This window comes from Crocodylus siamensis, chromosome 15 (assembly GCF_052110815.1).
Source record: "Crocodylus siamensis isolate JL-2025a chromosome 15, ASM5211081v1, whole genome shotgun sequence".
Classification (NCBI taxonomy): domain Eukaryota; kingdom Metazoa; phylum Chordata; order Crocodylia; family Crocodylidae; genus Crocodylus; species Crocodylus siamensis.
Genome location: NC_143409.1, coordinates 20,368,139 through 20,388,423, shown reverse-complemented (window position 1 = coordinate 20,388,423; position 20,285 = coordinate 20,368,139). Strand labels below are relative to the sequence as shown.

The 20,285-nt window shown below is 39.2% G+C and overlaps 1 protein-coding gene across 5 annotated transcripts in view; it reads left to right on the top strand.

Annotated features, from left to right (window-relative positions):
- Positions 1-14,835, top strand: part of SLC12A1 (solute carrier family 12 member 1) — a 59,367-nt gene extending 44,532 nt beyond the window's left edge. For 3 of the 5 annotated variants that reach the window (XM_090028592.1, XM_090028587.1, XM_090028591.1), the window contains 9 exons: positions 1-107; positions 864-946; positions 3,667-3,810; positions 7,073-7,204; positions 7,719-7,830; positions 9,325-9,411; positions 11,934-12,069; positions 12,500-12,567; positions 14,236-14,835. In XM_090028592.1, coding sequence (XP_089884718.1) covers positions 1-107; positions 864-946; positions 3,667-3,810; positions 7,073-7,204; positions 7,719-7,830; positions 9,325-9,411; positions 11,934-12,069; positions 12,500-12,567; positions 14,236-14,371 — 1,005 coding nt within the window. In that variant the 3' untranslated portion in view covers positions 14,372-14,835. The other 2 variants (XM_090028589.1, XM_090028590.1) reach the window with 2 other exon arrangements.
- Positions 14,836-20,285: the final 5,450 nt, after the last annotated feature.

Here is a 20,285-nt window from a genome sequence, read left to right as displayed (position 1 = left end):
GCCTCAGGTTTGGGTAGAATGAAACCAAATACCTTGGTGCTCGGATTTAAAAAAGACTGGAAGAATGCCTCTGCCATGCAACTTGAAAATTATGTAGGCGTTATACAGTAAGTTATGGTTCACTGTAATAATCTTATTTCCTACTGATGTTTCTATTATTGATCCTTTGGACAGTATAAATGCTTCTAGTAACTAACAATGAAAGTATAAATCTAGCTAGTATAATGGCTTATTGCATTAGCTTTTCATTTTGGGGGATCTGTATTCACTCATGAAGTGCCTAGGACCTAAAGATATTTGTCCACAAGACAAAAAAAAAAATATCATCCCTGGTTTGGCACAGCGAGCTGCATCTGTGAATGCCAAGCAGATTCAGTAGCTTTGTGGTCTGGGACCAGGACAGGAAGCAGCTACTCTGAAACATGCTCCTCCAAGGAGCACCTGAATTTCTAACTGTAAATTGGCCTACAAGCTATTCATAGATCAACCAGAATTCAAACATGCTCTATCCCACAGTGGGGACAGAATGGGGCACAGTTATGAAGGGGTTACCCAATGACAGTACCACTCCTATAGGAGACACCAAGAGGGAGGATAGAGCAAATCTGGAGAAGACCTACCCTAAGGGATGGCCTGTTCCTCTTGGCTGATTCTTTATGGCAAATATCACTGGAATCCCACATATTCACATTTTCTGAATTCTGAACATTTTACTACCTGTGGTTTCTTTATCCATAACAAGCAGCATATGGCCCATAATGCTCCACAGTGGCCATTAACAATGGTAGCTCTAAGTGTTTCACATGATGTAAAAGGCAACAAATGTTTTATATAATTTGAATCATTTTAATTTTATTTTTCAGTGATGCATTTGATTTTGAGCTAGGGCTAATTATTGTCAGAACTAGTCAAGGGTTCGATATATCTCAAGTCCTCCAGGTTCAAGGTACGTAATGATTTAATAACTCAACCTCAGTGCATTTCAATGCTGAATACATGCTTGTTTTTAAAATTCTCATTTCTCCATGGCTTCCATATACACTTGACAAATCCTGCTAACTGTTCTATTGTCTTAGGCCCCTAATATATAGCCATGTAATGGCATGATAGGATCTGATTCCCAATCCCAAAAGTGCCCCCTAACACACTGTACATACATGGGCAGGAGGTTTGGTTGTGGAGTCAGGGATCAGATCCCAGTCATACCATGACTACTTGTCAGTGCAAGAGGAGGCTGGGATCATAATCCTGGACACTCCCCTGCACCAGCGAAGTTGAAAGAGTCCATCCCAGCAGACAACCAGCTGATTGTCAGCCTGGTCCCAGACTGTACCAGAGCACTGGGGATCAGAGGCACCTAGCAGGATTGGGTAAGGGGGATCCAAAGGTCTCAGCCCCCCACCCCAGGAACTTTTATTCCCTTTGTGAAAATACTAGTAGAAAGGAAAACAACCTATTTTGGTATAGTTATTCAAGGAGCTGTGCTGTCAGGGTGAAGAAGCAATTGGGAAGGGGCACCTAGGACTGCATATGGCACAGTAGTTTCTGGGATCCACATACTTGCCTTCACTCGGTTGTTTTTTTCTTTGCAATGTGAGTAACTCACCACTTCCACATGACATTTGGTGGGTTCCACATGACATCTATCAAAAGAGATTTGGTAACACAGTAATTATTCTCTTATCTGAGAGTTTGTCCACTCACGGGAAGACATTCAACCTAGCCACGGCGATCAGTCCTGGTGTTTCCAAGGAAGAATTATTTCTCTTTTTCTGCTGTACATGACTTGGATTAAATCTATGCAAAAATGAATATACATAAAGCAGAATAATGACTCTCTGCTGCCGCCTGCTGCAGGTTTGCCACTCACTTTTTCTCTGCAGTTTTCAGTTACTACACACACCAAAATGTATTAACTGTAGCAAAAGGAGAAGGTTGGGATAAAAGAATCTTAATACAAACCAGACAAAAATAAAATTAAGTGCCCATTAGGTAAGATGGGCTTTAGTACAAGGTAGCATCCAGGAACAAGACACCTGTAAGAATATTCAAGAGTTTTTTACCCCTTAAATATCTTTTTAAAAGAATCAGAGTAGATAAACACACTGCTTCCAAACACACTGATGTTCATGGAACAGTACAGCACTGCACCATAGAGAAATAGGAAAACAGGGAACATTTCAAACTGGCCAATGCCATCTTCCTTGTTGATACCCCAAGGAGAAGCACCTTTATTTTTAGTTCCTGGTAATGGAAACAGTCAAGAAACCAGTTATTTTCAATCTCTTTGTGCAGGTGCATTCTGTATGACTCCAGTTCAATAATAATAAATACCAACATCACATCCTAATCAAATAGCAAATGTTCAAAGTGTTAAAAATAGAAATGAACCAAGAATAACTAGGAATGATAACTAAGCCTATAATTCCCAGTATCATCAGCTATAACACGTAAAATATATTAGGCTATGAAACAGAGAAAGAACCATTCTGTTCTACTTAAATTCAGTACATCACTATTTAAAAGAACTGAATTTTTTTATTTGAATAATTCTATGTTATTGGTTATCATAGTGTCCTAATAAACACAGGCACCTTGCTGTCATACTGGAGTCTGAAGGAAATAATAGCAATTCAGAGAGGCGACAGAGCTAATAACCACCAGTGGCAATACACGTGATTTGTATATACGAGTACGTGTGAGTGTAATATACCAGCTAGAGATTACTCTTGTACCATATCTTACTCTAATCTGGTACACATCTTATTCTAATAAAAGTACCTTTCCTTACAAAACAGAAAGCTCATTATGGACCAACACGTATACCATACTAGTTATAATGCTCGAAAATCATATATTTAAAAAAAAGTGGTTCTTAGTAGAAGGCTATTGTCCCCAAGACAAAAGGAATATTTCATATTATTGTGTTTGCAGAACTGTTTAATTAAATCTGCTGCCTCTGCAGCTTCAAAATACATCAAAATATGAGAAAATATTCAGGTAATTTGTGTATTCTGTGGTCTTTTATTCAATATCTACATCTAAACATTTTTTAGCATCTCTAAGTAGGAGACAGTATGGTCCTGTGCTTAGAGCAGGGGTTGAGGAAGCAGAAGACCAGGCTCTCTCTCTCAGTTTAGGGCCTGATCCACAACCAACTCAAGTCAGTAAGATGATCATAGTGATGTCATTATACTATGGATTGGGCCCTTAGGCAATGACACAACACAGTACCTCAGTTTCATGATGCAGAAGACAACAACTTTCCTAAAATGCTCTGGTCTCTGTGAAAGGAAGAAAAATATTATTTTACTATAAATACAGTGAGACTTTTGCAACTGGTCTTGTGAATTTTCAAAATAAAAAAAGCACAATGCATTAATCTCATATACAAATGCAATTGCTATGGATGTATGCAGTACAATCTAAACTAGACATATAAACAGATCATTTCTGTTTCTGGATACCTAGTGGCCAACAAGGAGGACCCACTTCAGGAGAATTGTTACCCCAATAATTTTGTTGTACACTAATAGTCATTATAATAATGATAACTCTTAATGGTATTACAATTAGGCATTTAACTTAGTTTAAACTGTAAGTGATTTTGTCTAATGTTGGTTGGTTTTGTAATGATTTTGTCCAATGTTGTTTTCAATTATATAGAGGAATTAGAGAAGTTGGAACAAGAGAGGCTGGCACTAGAAACTACCATTAAAGATAATGAATTTGAAGAAGGAAGATATGGTATCCGTGGATTCTTCAACAAAGCCAGCAAGCTCAGCATTGCAAAACATGAAACTAGAAAGGGTAAGAGAAACATATATACATTTATAACATTTCCACTGATATAAAATTATACCTTGCTTCTAAAGCAAAAGCTTTGAGGGGACAACAGTCTCCATTGATATCAGCAGCTAGAGATGCCATTCAAAATAAACAGAACACGTTAGGGAGACGGTCTAGTGAAGGAATGACAGGGGGCCTGGGCTAGTAGTACATTTCCCCTGTATAAATGTTTTGCTGAGATGGCTTTTTAACGAGGTTTATAGTGACCTCTGCTGGTAGAAGATGATATTACCTATTACAGGACTCCTATTTGTTTCTTTTGGGTTTTTTTAGAACACATACCTTGTTTTTTTATCATTTTAAAATCGAATTGACAATCTAATTGGCATGCAACATAGATCAACAATTTAGTTTTTACAGAGGTACCATTTCCCCGTAATGTCAGAAAAGGAATGATATGCATCCCCTCATTTTTGTGCAATCAGACTCATGCTTTGTGGTACACTGGAAACTACACACACAAAGCAATAAGCACAGAGTGAAAAGATGAAAATATGGGTGCTAAAGATAACTATAGCTCAATGACCCAATGACACTATTATAATAAAGGAGTGTGTGTGTGTGTGTGTGTGTGTGTGTGTGTGTGTGTACTGAAAGCAAATATACAGCTAACAATTAATCATCACAAAGTCTTAGTAGTATAGAGTGATGGGACCTAGTGTATAAAATATATTCAGGCTCTAATTAAACCCATAAAAGGAGACAGAGTTAACCAATGCAAAATTTGTTTGTCATTTCAAAAAAGGATATAGCATAATTAGAAAATATACAGAGAAGGGCAACAAAGATGATCAAGGGAATGAAGCAGTTGCTGTATTAGAAACCTAAAAAGGCTAGGACTCTTCAACTGGTAAAGAAGGCTGAGCAGGGGGTTATGATAGATCTATAAAATCATGAAGGATATGGATAAAACAAAGAGGTAACTGTTATTTTCCAAGTCCCATAATACTAGAAATAGCATAAAATACTAAATTAGCATAAAACAAGTTCAAAACAAATGGGGAAGGGGTTGGGGTTTTTTTTTGTTGTTGCTGTTTTGTTTGGTTTTTTTACACATGCCTTAGTTAACTAGGGGCAGGGGGTCGGAGTAGATGGCCCACTGAGGTCCCTTCCGACCCTAAAATCTATTAATCTAAATCTATGAACTTGCAGAAGATACAGTGAGGTTCAAAAAGGGATTCATGGAAAAACAAACCCATTGATAGGTACTTGGGGACATTTTCTGTTGTTCCTAGATCAATGATGGATGACACTGGGAGGGTCTGACAGGGGATGGATTACACTAGACATGCCATGTACATATACTCCCCTGCTAAAGCACCTACCACTTGCTACTTTTGGAGACAGGTTGCTAGATGGGCTATGCGAACCATTGCTCTCATCCAGTATGGCACTTATTCACAATTGCAAGGGGGTTATAATAATGGTCCATTAGAAACTTTCTGCTCTTGCAAAGTATCTAAAAATACAGAGACTATATCTGTATGTTTCCCTTATACAGCAAGAAATCCACAGACTGATAACAGAAGATGTACTAATTTTGTGCTTGGCAGTGTTCCATTCATTTTCCAAACTAGAGCAGAATTTACTTTTGCAATAAATGCTACCAAACTAGGTACATCCTGCTCCAATTAATCTTTTTCCTTTTTTTCAGTCCTGAAAGGTACAGAGAAAATACATAACACTTGCTCTGCACACATTTCATTCACTCACCTTGTTGAATAGAAAAATACATGATGCTAGTAAACAGATTTGTAAACAAAATGGAAAGACAAGTATACCTTCCTTCCCCAGAGTCATTAGAACTCCCAACATAGGTGCCACAGCTACAAAGGAAAGCAGATAGTATCAATATAATTATCTTGTCAAAACTGGGAACACTGGAAGACTGAACAAAGCATCTTCTAAACTTAATACATCAGAGAAAAACCTCTAAAGAAGCCTGTCTGCTACATTTTAAATAATATTCTGACATTGTCTCTTTGAAATTACTGAAGAGAGTTAATAATAATAAAGTCAAATGCTTCAAAGGGTGGAATGAGAAATGGTATCATTAGTATATAGACAAAAATGTGCATTCTAGATACAGACATTTTTTCTAGATAGTCAATTTTTCAACAACAATATTTTTATTATCACAAAGAACTTAAGTGAGAGAATATGTCCTCCACACATATTTATGTTTCACTTCAGCTCTCACTAAATCTAGTTTGTTGCCCTTTATCCTACTTCATAATGTATTTATGGAAGTTCTATATTTTATAGCATACTAATGTGATTGAAATATAAAAAGTCAATAAATAAAATAGATTGTAATTTACTCTAGCATATTTCCTAATTATCTTCCAGCATTTCATGAATATCCAGGTTACAGTACTTTATCTCATACACAAGTTGGATAACCTTCTACACCTTGTTGCAATAAGGTCATGATAAGACAAAAACTTACACTTGGGAGCAACTTTATTCATATACTGCAGTTCCTAGTAGTTCCTGTGGAAGTTATGCATGCTGATGTATTATGGTTCAGGGGACGATTTGTACAGTAAACTTTGTAACGTCAGGTTACCAAGTCAGCCCCGGTACCTCCAACAGATGTGATTAAAAGCATGCCCGAAATTATATTAAAGTAAACATTTACACGCATGCTGAACTTTAAACTAGAGAATCCAATGAGTCAAAGAAGGTTCATGTGGTGACAAATCAAAGCAGAGTCTCTTACAACATCCTTTGTGTTTCCACATCTTTCTAACAAAGCATCGCAATATGTTTTCATGAGATACCGACTCAAATACTTTCACTGTGCTGTGACTGTGAGGATGTCTCCAGATTTGCTCTTTTGCTTTACAAGGGCTGATTTAAAACAGATGTATAAGTGTATTGTAGGCTTGTGAAATGTATCATTTCAATGCCTTATCTATATAATGATTAATGGTGAAAAACAGAATAAGAGAGCAGAGGATAAGAAACTAATCCATAGCTTTATAGCTCCATATTTAAAAGCTAGCATATATTTTTAATTCATAACAAGCTCTTGTGAGACTTGACAACCTTTCACTAATTGTTTATTCCATGTGACATTAATTCCCAAAAAGAAAATACAAAGGGGGAAAAAAAAACCAACCACCTACTCTCCATATGCTTTTCCCCCTGCTTTTTCTCCTAAAATTATTTTGCTTCTATTTTTAAAAGGAAAGATACACATTTTTTTCTCTCATTCCAGACAGCAACATTAACACAATCCAGTCAATCCACATGGGTGAATTTAATCAGAGGCTGCTAGAAGCCAGCAGTCAGTTTAAAAAGAAGCATGGAAAAGGTACAATTGACGTCTGGTGGCTGTTTGATGATGGAGGTAAGGGATTCAGAAGAGCGCTATAGGGAGAAAGACTTCTATGTTGACAAGTATAAATATACTAGCCAAATGCCCATCAGGAATGATGGGGGGAGGCAGGCAGGGACGGAGCACCGCCACCCACCACCCTGCACCGCCACCACCTCCCAGGAGCAGGGGTAGGGGAAGCTTGCCCCGCCGTCCCCTCCGTCCCTCTCCACCAGCACCGTGCCGCCATTGCCTCCAGCTCTGCTAGCCTTGCCCCCCCACTCCATCCCCTCCATCATGGCAGTGCTCTGCACTCTGACTGGTTGTTTCTGCTCCGAGAGCGTTATGGACAGACAGACAGATGGATTAAGCCCTTTATTAATTAAGAATACTTGGGAATTTATGCAAATGATTGCATACTTGTTTTTTAAACATGGCTTAAAAATATAGAGCGAAAATATATGTGGTGGTATCAAATAAAGGAGAGGACTTTGTTTTTACCATGCATTGTATTTATTTGATCTTTGTGTGAATTAATGTTTTCCAGGTTTAACTATCCTAATTCCCTATATTCTTACTATCCGGAAAAAGTGGAAGGATTGTAAGTTAAGGATCTTCACTGGAGGAAAGGTCAACCGGATTGAAGATGAAAAACTAGGGTAAACATAACTGATTTTTTTCCCTGACAGCTTGAGATGCTTTGATTGCTTATGAGCAGAATCTCTCATGAGCAGTAAGCTAAACATCTCTGAATGCGACCAACTTGTTTACTTTGGAAAGCAATGGGATCATAGGAAAGTGGGGCTGGAAGTGACCCTTTGAGGTCATCTAGTTCAACCCATGGCTCAAGCCAGGATCATCCCTGAATAATAAAATGATATAGTTTAGGCAACATTATCCAGCACTTGGCAAAGTCCTAAGGATCATCACTAATCAATCCAAATAATTATTAAAATAGAAAAGGATTACATACATGGGGTATGCTCCAACAGCCCATGTACCCTTCTTAGAGAATTATATTTTTCAATCAGTAAAGAGAAAAATCATTGTATATTAGAGGGTTTATACACTTCTGCTTAATTATCAAGGAAAACTTCAGATGAAGTTTCCCAGACACACATGCTGTAGCTAGCTCATAAAAATGGAGTAATTCACACATATAAACTTTTAAGAGTTTAAGACTAAGTCATTTTACTCCGCTTTCTAAACCATCAAGATCACCAGGCCATAGTTTGCCTTCAATCCATGTGCAAAAGGTGTCAGCTCATTTTCACCATCATTTAGATACCTTTCCTTATTAAGCCCTTTATAGATGATAGACACAATCACTTAATCTGCCATGCAAAGACATACAATTTGGGTACAATATAATACATTCAATTTTCAATGGAATTCAGCAACTGTTTAACATAGAGCAGCAAAACTATTCACTCAAATTTCAAACAGCACTTACAGAAAGAGGAAAAGAAACAAGAAAATAAGAGGAGAGTTGTTTTATATCCACTCCTTGACTTATCTAATCAGCAATAAACTTGTCATACAAATCTAAGCTAATCAAGCTATTTCTGCTATGTGTTGGGAAGAAGGAAAGATAGGTACACTTACTATATTTCTATTTGGAAATTTTGAAGGTGTTGTAGTAATGGGTCAATAAATATAAACACATAGAATGACATAATCCCAAGTATTATATATCTGCCTTATGTGCCAACATCCAGTCTGTACTACCAACATTGAATTTAGCACACAGAACTCCTGTTGACAGCTCTGACAGAAATCTTCAGCGTGACCCAGAGGAGACAATGCAGTTCTATCGCTCTTTGTACTCAGCAAGTCCTTCACAATTAAAAAAAAAATAAAAAAGGATTAGAATATCAATATTTTCTTAAAATATAAGCAGATGTTGCTCTCATTCTTTTGTTCCCTGTACCTTTTTGCAATTCCTATTGATCTTCAGCTAAATAAGAAAGTTAGTACATATCATGTCCATCAAAGTCTGTAACTGAAAACAGAAACACTAAGTAAAGCTTTTAAACTACCTTGTAAAATTAAATATGAGACAATTGCTTTTGATGTCTTAACCAATTTATGAGTGGTCTTTGATTCAAATACTTAAAAATGCAATGATGAAGTGTTCTCCCTTTTGTTTTCAGGATGGCTTCACTTCTAAGCAAATTCAGAATAAAATTTGCTGACATTAATATCATTTGTGACATCAATATGAAACCTAACAAAGAAAGGTAAGAAACATTTCCAAAATCCATTATTTATCTGCAGTTCTTTGTCTAGGACTTGCTTCTTTTATACTGATCATAAAAGATATCAAAGGAAGAGAATGCCATGACCTTAATTACAATGATTTTCCAAAAAAATCAAGAGCACTAAAGGAAAAGACTTTAAAAATCACAGTACAAAGGCCAATATTGTAAAGCCATCATCCACTTTATATTATAATAATAAGACTTAATTTTAATATGAAGGCTAATTAGAGACTCACAGTTATGAGCCACTGAATTTAACAGACATTATGTTATGATTACTTTTTATATCCACTTTGGTTTCCACAGCCTTGACTTCACCAGACTGAAGTTCTTTTGTAGACCCATCTTCCCCTTACTTTCACAGACCTTTACATTTCACCCTGCCCAGGCATTCAGTTGCATTCTGTCTTTTAACTAAATACATATACTCCTCCTTTCCCTAGAGCACTCTGCCATCACTTAAACTTAATAAAGGCATGAATTCATATGTTCTCATATGTTATGAGATGATATCTTTTATTAGACCAACTAAATAGTTGCAAAAAAATCTTTAATTGCAAACTTTAGGACTTGTGCGCCCTTCCTCAGGCAAAGGAAAATGCACAGATTGTAACATTTCTCCAAGAGGAGCCTAAACATCTTTCTATTCTTCTGTGCAACATGAAGTTTCATTTCTACCTGGGAGAAATGTTACAGTCTGTGCATTCTTCTTTGCCTAAGGAAGGGCATGTGAGCCTCAAAGCTTGCAAATAAAGACATTTTTTGCAACTATTTAGTTGATCTAATAAAAGATATTGCCTCTACCAAGAGTTCTGAATACTTCCGCCTGTAGACCAATGTGGCTAAAACCCATATCCCTCATATGTTATGTGCATTTACTCTGAAGATAAATTAGATAAAAAACAGAATTGGTAATAGTCAAGAATTTTCACCTCCAACCACTTTGGCCACAGATATTCAAGAGCCATACCAATACTAAATGTTTTTCTGTCCATGGCAAACTAGAAGACTTCACAACCGCTTCACATTTTTCTAGCATTATATTTCGCTGTTTCAGCTGACAGCTAATCCCAGTTCTGTAAGGTAAATGTTCGTTCTCTTTTCTTGAGGAGGAGGGGAAGAGGGGGCAGGAATCAAAAACAAAAACAGGATTTCTGTTGAATTTACCCAAAACTGAATGGACCCCACAAAGCTGTCTTCCCAAGTCATTTTAAGACTTAATTTCCAAAATGTAGCCCTACCTACTTAATCTACTCTCCTCATCTATGTTTAGAGAAAGATAGATCTCCCCCCTATCTGCAAAGGGCATTTCAGTTCCTGGTACAAAAACTCTCCCAGATCATCAAGAAGCTTTATGAAACTACATACCTCCCTCTTTTTGCTCTCCTGGGCTCTGCAGATATACTTTTTATTTTCTGTTCTACTCACCTATCTTTATTGATCTTCTGGTGCAACCATGGGCAAATCACTTAGCTGCATTGTGCCTCATTTTCCCCGTGTGTAGAATAGTAACAACAATATTTGGCTTAAATCATTAATATTCATTGCTTTTCATATCTTCAGGTGAGATGCACTATAGAATATGTTATACTTTTAAGAACAAAAGTGGGATGTACCAACCAACATAGCTGGTACCAACATTTTTGAAAAAGCAGCAAAACCATTTAAAAAGAAACAAGACTAAGAACTGTACAGAAGATTGCTTCCCAGTAGTAACTGAGTAATGATGTTCCAGAAGCACCATACATTTGCAATGTAAATCAACAGAACTGCATTTGGTGTTTATAGTCAGAGCAAATGCACTTGAAAGATCAGCATCGATTGTAACACTTGCAACAGTGACGTACACCTTCCCCTAACCTGTGTATTAATCCCATTCATTGTATTAAGAGGTAAAAGAGGTATTATCATGTGTATAAAACACAGCAATTAGGGAATATGTCCAGAGTCACAAAATAAATTTATGGGACAGTTAGGTATTAAACCTAGACCGTAAGTCCCAACTCCAGAGCCTTCCCTATAAAACTTCCTGTTAAATGCATCATTGTGTTAAATTTACACTATCTTGGTGCTATCTTCATTAAGGCTATGTTCACATCAGTCAGGTGACCAGTCTAATTAGTTCTACAAATCTCTGAATAAAAAACAGCATTGACAGGGTGTCCTGTATTTTTTTTTTAATTTATTAACTAAAATTTTGAAGTTTGCAATTATACTGCAATACATTTCTGGATCTTAGACTACACTGAAACCAGGAAAGGCTTGTTGTACATTCTCAGTACGGACTGTGGTTCCAATGCAGCCCATAAATACATCTATGTAACCTCACTGTAGTGGTCTTGCATAGATGCGACTGTGAGCACAATTTAGTTCATAACATTAAAAAGATTTTGCACATCATTCAGCTACAGTTTTGCAGTCTGCAGGGCCTGTCACAGAGTATCTGTAAAATAATGAGTTAGTATCCTGCTGTGAGGCCTCCTTTGTAACTCCTGTTTCAGCTGGAAATTCTTTGAAGAGATGATTGAACCATATCGCCTCCATGAAAGCTGCAAAGATTTAACAACCGCTGAGAAATTAAAGAGAGAGGCTCCATGGAAAATTACAGATGCAGAGCTGGAAGCATTCAAGGAGAAGGTAAATTCTTCAACTGAAGAAACTACAGAACATATTTGAAAAACCAGCCTAAGAACATGAAACATGTGTCATTGCTGATTTTTAGGAATTGGCTTTGTCTTGTATTGCTATTCCACTGTGGTGGAAAGCTGTGGTGAGTCCTCGCCTGGAGTCTTCAATATGTCATTGGACTTTTTACTGGACAGGAAAAGACACTTTCTAGGAGATGTTTGGAGAAGCACTGCTTCATGGAGCAAAAAAACAAGAGGGTTGTACAGATGAGGCTAGAGGTTGGGCCACAACATTTAAAGAGAACCATGACGTTTTAGATACTTACAGTTACAACACCCCAAAGTTTACTAAACTCAAACTCCAATACAACATGATACAGAGAGAGCCACAACCAGGAAACTACACTTTCTAATGGAATCTGATTTTTTTCCCCCCACAGAGTTACCGCCAGGTCCGTCTAAATGAACTGCTACAAGAACATTCAAGGGGTGCTAATCTCATTGTCCTGTAAGTTACACAATTTTGATGCAGATAATAAACTAGCAAGAGAGCAGGGATTTCTACATAAAAGCAACAGAAAGGCTGGGGTTAGTTTATTTGTAGTGGATCTGACCTCTGTCCAAAGGTGGCCAATTTACTACTTAACTCCCTTTTAAATCTGTTTTGAAGACTCCAGAGCAGGGGTGGCCAACTGTAGCATGGGTGCCACAACTGGCACAGGCAGCCACTGTGTACAGCATGTGGCAGACTGGGGAGGGGACAGGCAGCACAGTGACAGATAGGACAGGAAGCTGAGAGCAATGTTAAACGAGGCAGGGAGCACAGGGCAAGAAGCAGAAAAAGGAGAAGATCAGATTGGGGAAAAGGGATTAGGGTAGCACTTGTGGTGGATCTGGGACTAACTCAAGGCACACCTGCCCAAAAAGTCTGGCCCTCACTGCTGGAGAGGGACTCAAGCTGTGCAGAAACCTTGAATGGTTCTCAGGGTAGAGCCGGACGTCAGAGCCTTACATAAGAGTTCTCAATGGGTACGGACACATCTATTTTTGGATCCCTTTCAAAACCAGAAGGGCAGCAGCTGTTCTGTTCTAATTGTTATGAGTGAATAAGCTGAGAATGATTCAAATTTAACAAAACGGCTCCAATTTTAGCCCTGGATAAAGCACAACATATTTCCTCTTTGTTTATTCAGAGATGTGGTTACTTACTCTGGTGGCAAACATTTTTTATTTGCTTTCATTATTATTAACAGTGTCAAGTCACCCGAGATATGTATTAGAGAAAGAAAGGATCCTTTCGTAGTTCACATGACATGAATAGACTTGTTAGCTTAGGTCCAGAATACTGGACCAGCCGACTTCAGCCTGCAAAATCCATCAAGGACAAAGAAACTTGCTCATGTTTACTTAGAGTAGAATTTGGTCTAAAGAATACTGAAGCAAACATCTAAGAGCAAGCAAGCTATACTTTTTGTTCCCACACTGGTTAGGAATGGCAATTAGACAAACCTCTTACTTACAAACTAAAGAAATGGAATCAACAAAATGAACACCCACGGAATGGGTTAGTGCATGAAGGTTAGTGTTAGGTTCATTTTTCAGAGTAGAACCACAGCACAGCACATGAACCAACTTTGGTTACTGTTTTACAGTGTGCAGAGAAACTTCTACCTGTGTTGTTGATTCAATCTCCTGAAAGGGAAATTTCATATACAGAATATTTGGAAAAACTAGCCTACACTGTAGAACCCACATATCACAGTAATAACCTATTATGAAATAATTTAGAATAATTGATAAAATGCCAATGGAACGTAAGATTTGTACATTTTATACTTTCTTGGTTTTTAGTCAAACTAGACATGGAGCTAATATGTGATTCTATGGCCTGCCTCCTGCAAGCATTCCTGTTCCTGCCTAGCCTTTCTGTTATGAGTAATCCCACTGATTCCAGTAGGACTATTCACATTAGTAAAGTTAAGCGCCTATGTATTTGCAAGATACAGAGCGTTGGATCCACACTTCGTAAGATGAGCATTTTGAATGTTAACGATCAGGCTACATGACTGGTTTAAGTTGATGGTTTTCTACTTAAGATAGTACATAGCAAGATTCATATTATCTGGGTTATCCTATATGGACAACATTCATTTCATTACTCTCTTTATGTCAACAGGAGTCTACCAGTGGCAAGAAAAGGAGTCGTGTCTGATCACCTATATATGGCTTGGTTAGAAATTCTCTCAAAAAACCTCCCTCCAATCTTACTAGTTAGGGGCAACCATAAAAATGTACTAACTTTCTACTCTTAATAAAATGTACATGCATACATTCTAAGAGTTTGATTTCAGCACATGCATTTTTAAAGGTCAGTGATAAGGTTAACCTAAAAGTTGTTTTCAAGCCATTGCCTGCCAACTATCTATTCTGGAAACACTTTTGAGTTTGACGATCAGCTGCAGTCCAGACCTACCCTGCCTTTTTCCCACTTTCTATCCCTCCTTTTCTGCAATATATTTGAGCATCTTGAGTATAGAAGCTCACAGAGCCCCATTGGGGATGCATGTTGGCAGCAGGGGGCAAGCAATGGCTGTTAACCCCTACAGCCGTTACTCACCCCACTTCTATCCCCATGTCTGGATCTCACCTGCAAGGTCAGTCTAGAATCCAGCCCAAGGAGCCAGCAAGTTTGATATCCACTTGAAAAGGTTTAGACCCAGAATTGGAACTACTGATGAAAAAATGTCCTTCTAATAATAAATCTCCTTTTTCAAAATCCAGTTGTATATCACACATCTGTAACCAAATATGAAAAAGTACACTGTTTAATTTTAGATGCCTTGGGAGTTTGCTACTGTAGAGACAATTAATAGTCCAATAGGAGCATCATAAATTATCTAAACAACTTTGAGAATGGTACTGACGAAGTACAGGAGAACAGCACTGGCAAAAAAGGACCTGATAATTTAATATGGCATAAGTATAACTTACTATATGTTGTTTAATTTTTCTAATTATATAATCGCTCAAATAACAGATTATATATGTCCTGTGTTTGAGCACAAATGTGTTTTTGAACATATGTGGCTTAAAACTCTACCAAATATCTTTGCAGCTGTTGAAAATACATTATATGAACATTGGCTTCTGACTAGCTGATGAACAAGAATTTTGAAACTAACTTTTCAATCTGTCAAATTAAATGTATGACTGCAGTAATCACGTGGTTATGAAAGAGATTTCAAAGAGAAGTTAATGAAATACTGCACTAAGTCCATTATGTTTTGCTCCGTTTGTGTTGTTTTACTCAAACATCTAATCTTGCATGATTCAGAAGATTGAATTTTACATTGATTTGGTAAACTGATAAGAAAATGTAAAATAAACTTGACTTTTAGGCCTAATTTGAATATCTTAATTTTCCTAATATACACAGACTATTTCTGTTAAATATTTTAACTTGAAATAATGAAATAAAAGAGTTCATTAAATTGTGCCTTATCATTTTTTCTATTGCATGCCTGTAATAGTACAGTGCTACCTTAGATCACTCTTCAGCATTAAAAATAGAAAGGAAATATGTACAATTTCCATTTAAATTATAAATCACTAAAATGTGGTTTCTTTAAGTACTACAGTTCTGTGACTCCTATGTAGAAAATCTGGCCTCAGCAAAGCCAATGAGACAAGAATCTTCCATGCCAAAGAAATAGATCCTTAGCTGATGTAGGATGCAAGTCCACTGAATAATTTATGCCATCTGAAGGTTCACCCCTCATTATGCAAAGGCAGCACGTTTGGTATTTACATTTCTCAAATTTCATTTCAACAACACTGCAGAACATGACAACTGAACCCAATGTTTCCATGTTTTCCTTTCTTCCATGTATTAAAGGTAGTACATAGAATATTGATATGGCCTCAGTGTTCACTTCCTTTGCTTTTCAAGCAAATGCCGGGATGTCATTCTCCCCTTGTACTTGGCCTTGGTGAGGCCACAGCTGGAGTACTGCAACCAGTTTTGGGCTCCACAATTCAAAAAGGATGTGGAGAGAAGAGCCATGTGCATGATTAGAGGTCAGGAAAGAAGACCTTACGATGACAGGCTGAGAGCCATGGGGCTCTTTAGCCTGGAAAAGCGCAGGCTCAGAGGTGATCTGATGGCCACCTATAAGTTTATCAGAGGTGACCACCAGTATCTGGGGGAACGTTTGTTCACCAGAGCACCCCAAAGGATGACGAGGTCGAACGGTCATAAACTACTGCAAGACTTTTTCAGGGTGGATATAAGGAAGAATTTCTTTACTGTCCAGTCCTCAAGGTCTGGAACAGCCTGTCATCGGAGGTGGTTCAAGCACTTACATTGAACACCGTCAAGAAAAAATTGGATGCTTATCTTGCTGGGATCCTATGACCCCAGCTGACTTCCTGCCCTTTGGGCGGGGGGCTGGACTCGACGATCTTCCGAAGTCCCTTCCAGCCCCAATGTCTATGAAATCTGTCTTTCTCAGACAGTTATAACTAAGGCAGACCTGGACATAGGCATGGGTGAACTGGGCAGCCACCTGGGGCCCGGACAGAAAGGAGGCCCAACATTTTTTACTTTTTTTCCATTGTCCAATTATTATCATTATCTCTGGGAAAGAGGAACCGATTCTAAAAGCTTGCCTGGGGCCAGGACTCTAGGTACAGTACCAGGACTCTAGGTACAGTACTAAACTAAAGTGAAGGAGCACTTTGCAGTTTAAATATGTGAGTTTTCTTGCTGTACCACAGATTGCCTGCATAAAGCTCTGGGCAAGTGACAAGCTTCAAAATCTACATTGGTGAAATAGGCAGGATGCTCCCATCTTTCACAGCAATTTAAGCACCAATGCTGTACGCAGGCAGACCCTTCTTGCCTTTGTGGAGCCAGAGTAACTTTACTGAAGATTAGTCTGAAAGGACCTGCACATAGGAGTGAGGATTAATTCATTGTTGCCAAATATTTTAATTCTGAATCTGTGAGAATAATCTCCCAAAAAGGTTTCTTAGACCTTCTGCTTTAAATTTTTCCCTTCTGCTTTAAATGACAAATAGAGAAACCATGATTCTCTCTCACAAATTGATAGCACTATGACACACACAATGAAATCTCCAAGAATGAAATATTCAAAACTTATGTCCCAACTCATCAGGTACAGTCTAAGGAGTTATGTGCCTCTACATACAATAGGATTTTAGAGTCTAGAGGGGACTAGAATGCATTTTGTCAAAACATAATTATACTTATATTTTTAAAAGGTCACTATTCTTTTCACATTCGCTCACTTCAAACAGTGCAACACATGTTACTTGTGAAAGGTAAGTTTTAGCTAATTTTTTTAGTGTTCATATAAAAACTCAGCACTAACTGCACATTAGGTTATAAAATTCACTTTTTGCACTATATTGATTAATTACATCATTATCCACGCTGGGAAAAATTAACAATGCCATGTGATTTGTGCAATTAGCCAGAACAGCGTAGACTTTTAAGTATGTAAAACTAACTGCTCATAAACAATCTACAGACCAAACTACACTAATTTATAAGTAACTTTAATAGATTCCAGTGCCCACACAAACCAGTCCCAGCTCCCTGATATCAGTTGGGAAGTTAGTACACAAAGCAAAAATAATGTGGGCAATATCCTGCCTGCAAATCGTGCTAAAATAAATTACAACTTCATGTGAAAAAGTTTGCTAATCCAGCTGCTGCCTCACTGCACTGTTTACAGGATACTTTCATGCATACTAAATATAAAATGACTGTTGGATTGTAATAACTGTGTTAGCAGTTGAACTGTAGTTACAAATCTGACTTCTCCATACAAAGCAGGCTCCAGCACCAACTAGCACCTTCAAGCACAATACAGCACTTATACTTGATGCAAGTGCCAAAAAATATTGTTCTTCAAAACTTCAGTCATCCAAAACTTTGCCCAGATAAGAATATGCTAAAGAACCTCACACAATGATCCATTAACATATGCATCACCTTTCTTCCAATGTATTCCAGTGCCTTTGCGGTGTGGGGCGGGGGGGGGGCAGGGGGAAGCATGACTGATGTAAGCATTTGGAATGGATATGCAAATTCCATCAGAATAGTCAAAGAAAAACAATTGTTTAAATCCTATTATAATCCTGGAAGTCATAGGTGACTCATGGGGGGGGCCAACAGGGAAGCACATGCCCCCCCGAGATGTATAAAAGCCTCAGTCTGTCTACCCGTCTGTCTGTAACGCTGTATTCACACTTTGATTGCCCGTCTCGGCAGCCAGTCAGAGTGCTTCAAGAGTGTTTCAGACAGGAGGCAGTGGCAGCAGCACGGTGGAGCATCACCTTGACGGCAGGGACAGAAGGGATGGACGGCGGGGGGACAAGGGCAGCACTAGCTGCTGGCCTTGCCCCCACCCTAGCCCTGCTCTCTGGAGGACCAGCAGCATGGGGTGTTGGCCGAAGGGGGCAGAGGCGGGGCAAGCTTCCCCTCTACCCCCTGCTCCTTGGAGGCAGCGGTGGTGGCGTGGTGGGAAGGGACAGGGTTGGACCCACTGTGCCGGCGGGGGAACTGTCAGGCCCCCCACATCGGGGGGGAGGGGGAACAGGGTAGGACCCACTGTGCCGGCAGGGGAACTGTCAAGCCCCCCACATCGGGGGGGAGGGGGAACAGGGTAGGACCTGCTGTGCTGCGGGGGAACAGGGTCAGGCCTGCCACGGTGGTGTGCACGAATGGAGTTGGGCCTGCCACAGTGGGGGTGGAGAATGGGTTAAAACCTACCGCAGCAGGGCAGGGGCTGGGGGCAGCAAGCCTGGACCCAAACGGGGATAGGGGGGAGAACAGGGTCAGGCCTGAAGTGGGGTGGGGGAGAGGGCCAGGCTGGATGAGGATGGGGGAGCGGGGGCACAGGCCTGGAGCCTGGGCTCTGTCCCTGCTGACCCCCCATCATTCTTGACAGACAATTTGCTAAATGTCTGTATCAGCAGTAGTGTTTGGCGGCAGGTTATAATCTTTGCAAGCTTCAACATCAGACATTTAATCCAAAACATGTTGTAGGCTGATGTCTATAAAGACTGCACCGGTCTTGGATTTTTTCTAAGGTTTTTCAACCAACCTTAATATGCATTGCAAGAGCAAAAACTTGGCCATTGCAACTTCACTTCAGCCAGAATCCTGCTTGTTCATCAGGGATCACTGGCTCGATAAAACAGCTGATTCTCCTGAGAATGATACGTTCCAAGAGTTTACAGATTGTGCAAAGGAGTGATATTGGCTTATAACTTCCCAGATCATCAACTGGCTTACCCAGTTTGAGTACTGCAATGACCACCAGCTCCTGCCATGTTTTTGGTATACATACAGATTCCATGGTTTTGGTGTACAGTTTTGCCAACCACTGGAGTCCCTTGGGGTCTAGATGATGAGAAAATACCATCTCCACCAGCTGCCTTCCATTTCTTTGTTGCAGTTAACCCATCCTTCCCTTCATCTATACTAATGGCAGTGGGGGCTTGTATAGGGACTGATGCGATTATCCAGTGCAACTGACAACAGATCTCATTGGTGTTTTTGTCAAGAGATCCTTTTGTAGCATCTACCAATTTAGAAGCTATAGAGTTGGGATGGAGTTTTGGGGTCCAATATTCTGCTGGATTAGCACCTTAAAGGCATCCTAGTATGGCCCAGGCATGTCAACTAGAGTGCGTGAAGTCCAGACCTTCAACACACTCAATTCACCTTTAGCATCTGGCTGAATCTTGCGACTCTAGCAGGTCCTTCACAATCTGTGGGTTGCCTGACTGATTGCACTGCTGGAGCAGGACCTTGGTCTAATTCAGCAGGGAGTATATTCCTCCTGAAAGCCCCCAAGGGATACTCTTCTTGCCAGCAGCAATCAAGACACCATTTAACCAGTAGTAACATTCTGGTGTTGCAGGGATTCAGGTCATCACTTTTTCAATAGGTTCCCTGTAGCAAACCCAGTCAGCTTTGGCTAGGTTCCACCATGGGATCTGTTTAGACAAAGTCATAGGGATCCAAAATGCTGAAGTAAGTAATGATGGGCCTATGCTAGCTGTTGGGAAAGTTGGAAAGTACACTGCAGGATGCATGGAAGCATGCTCCCACTTAGATCATTGTACACGATGGTAAGATCTGAGTTATAGTCATGTTGCCAGTGAGCTGAATGGAAGGTTGCTCACTATTTG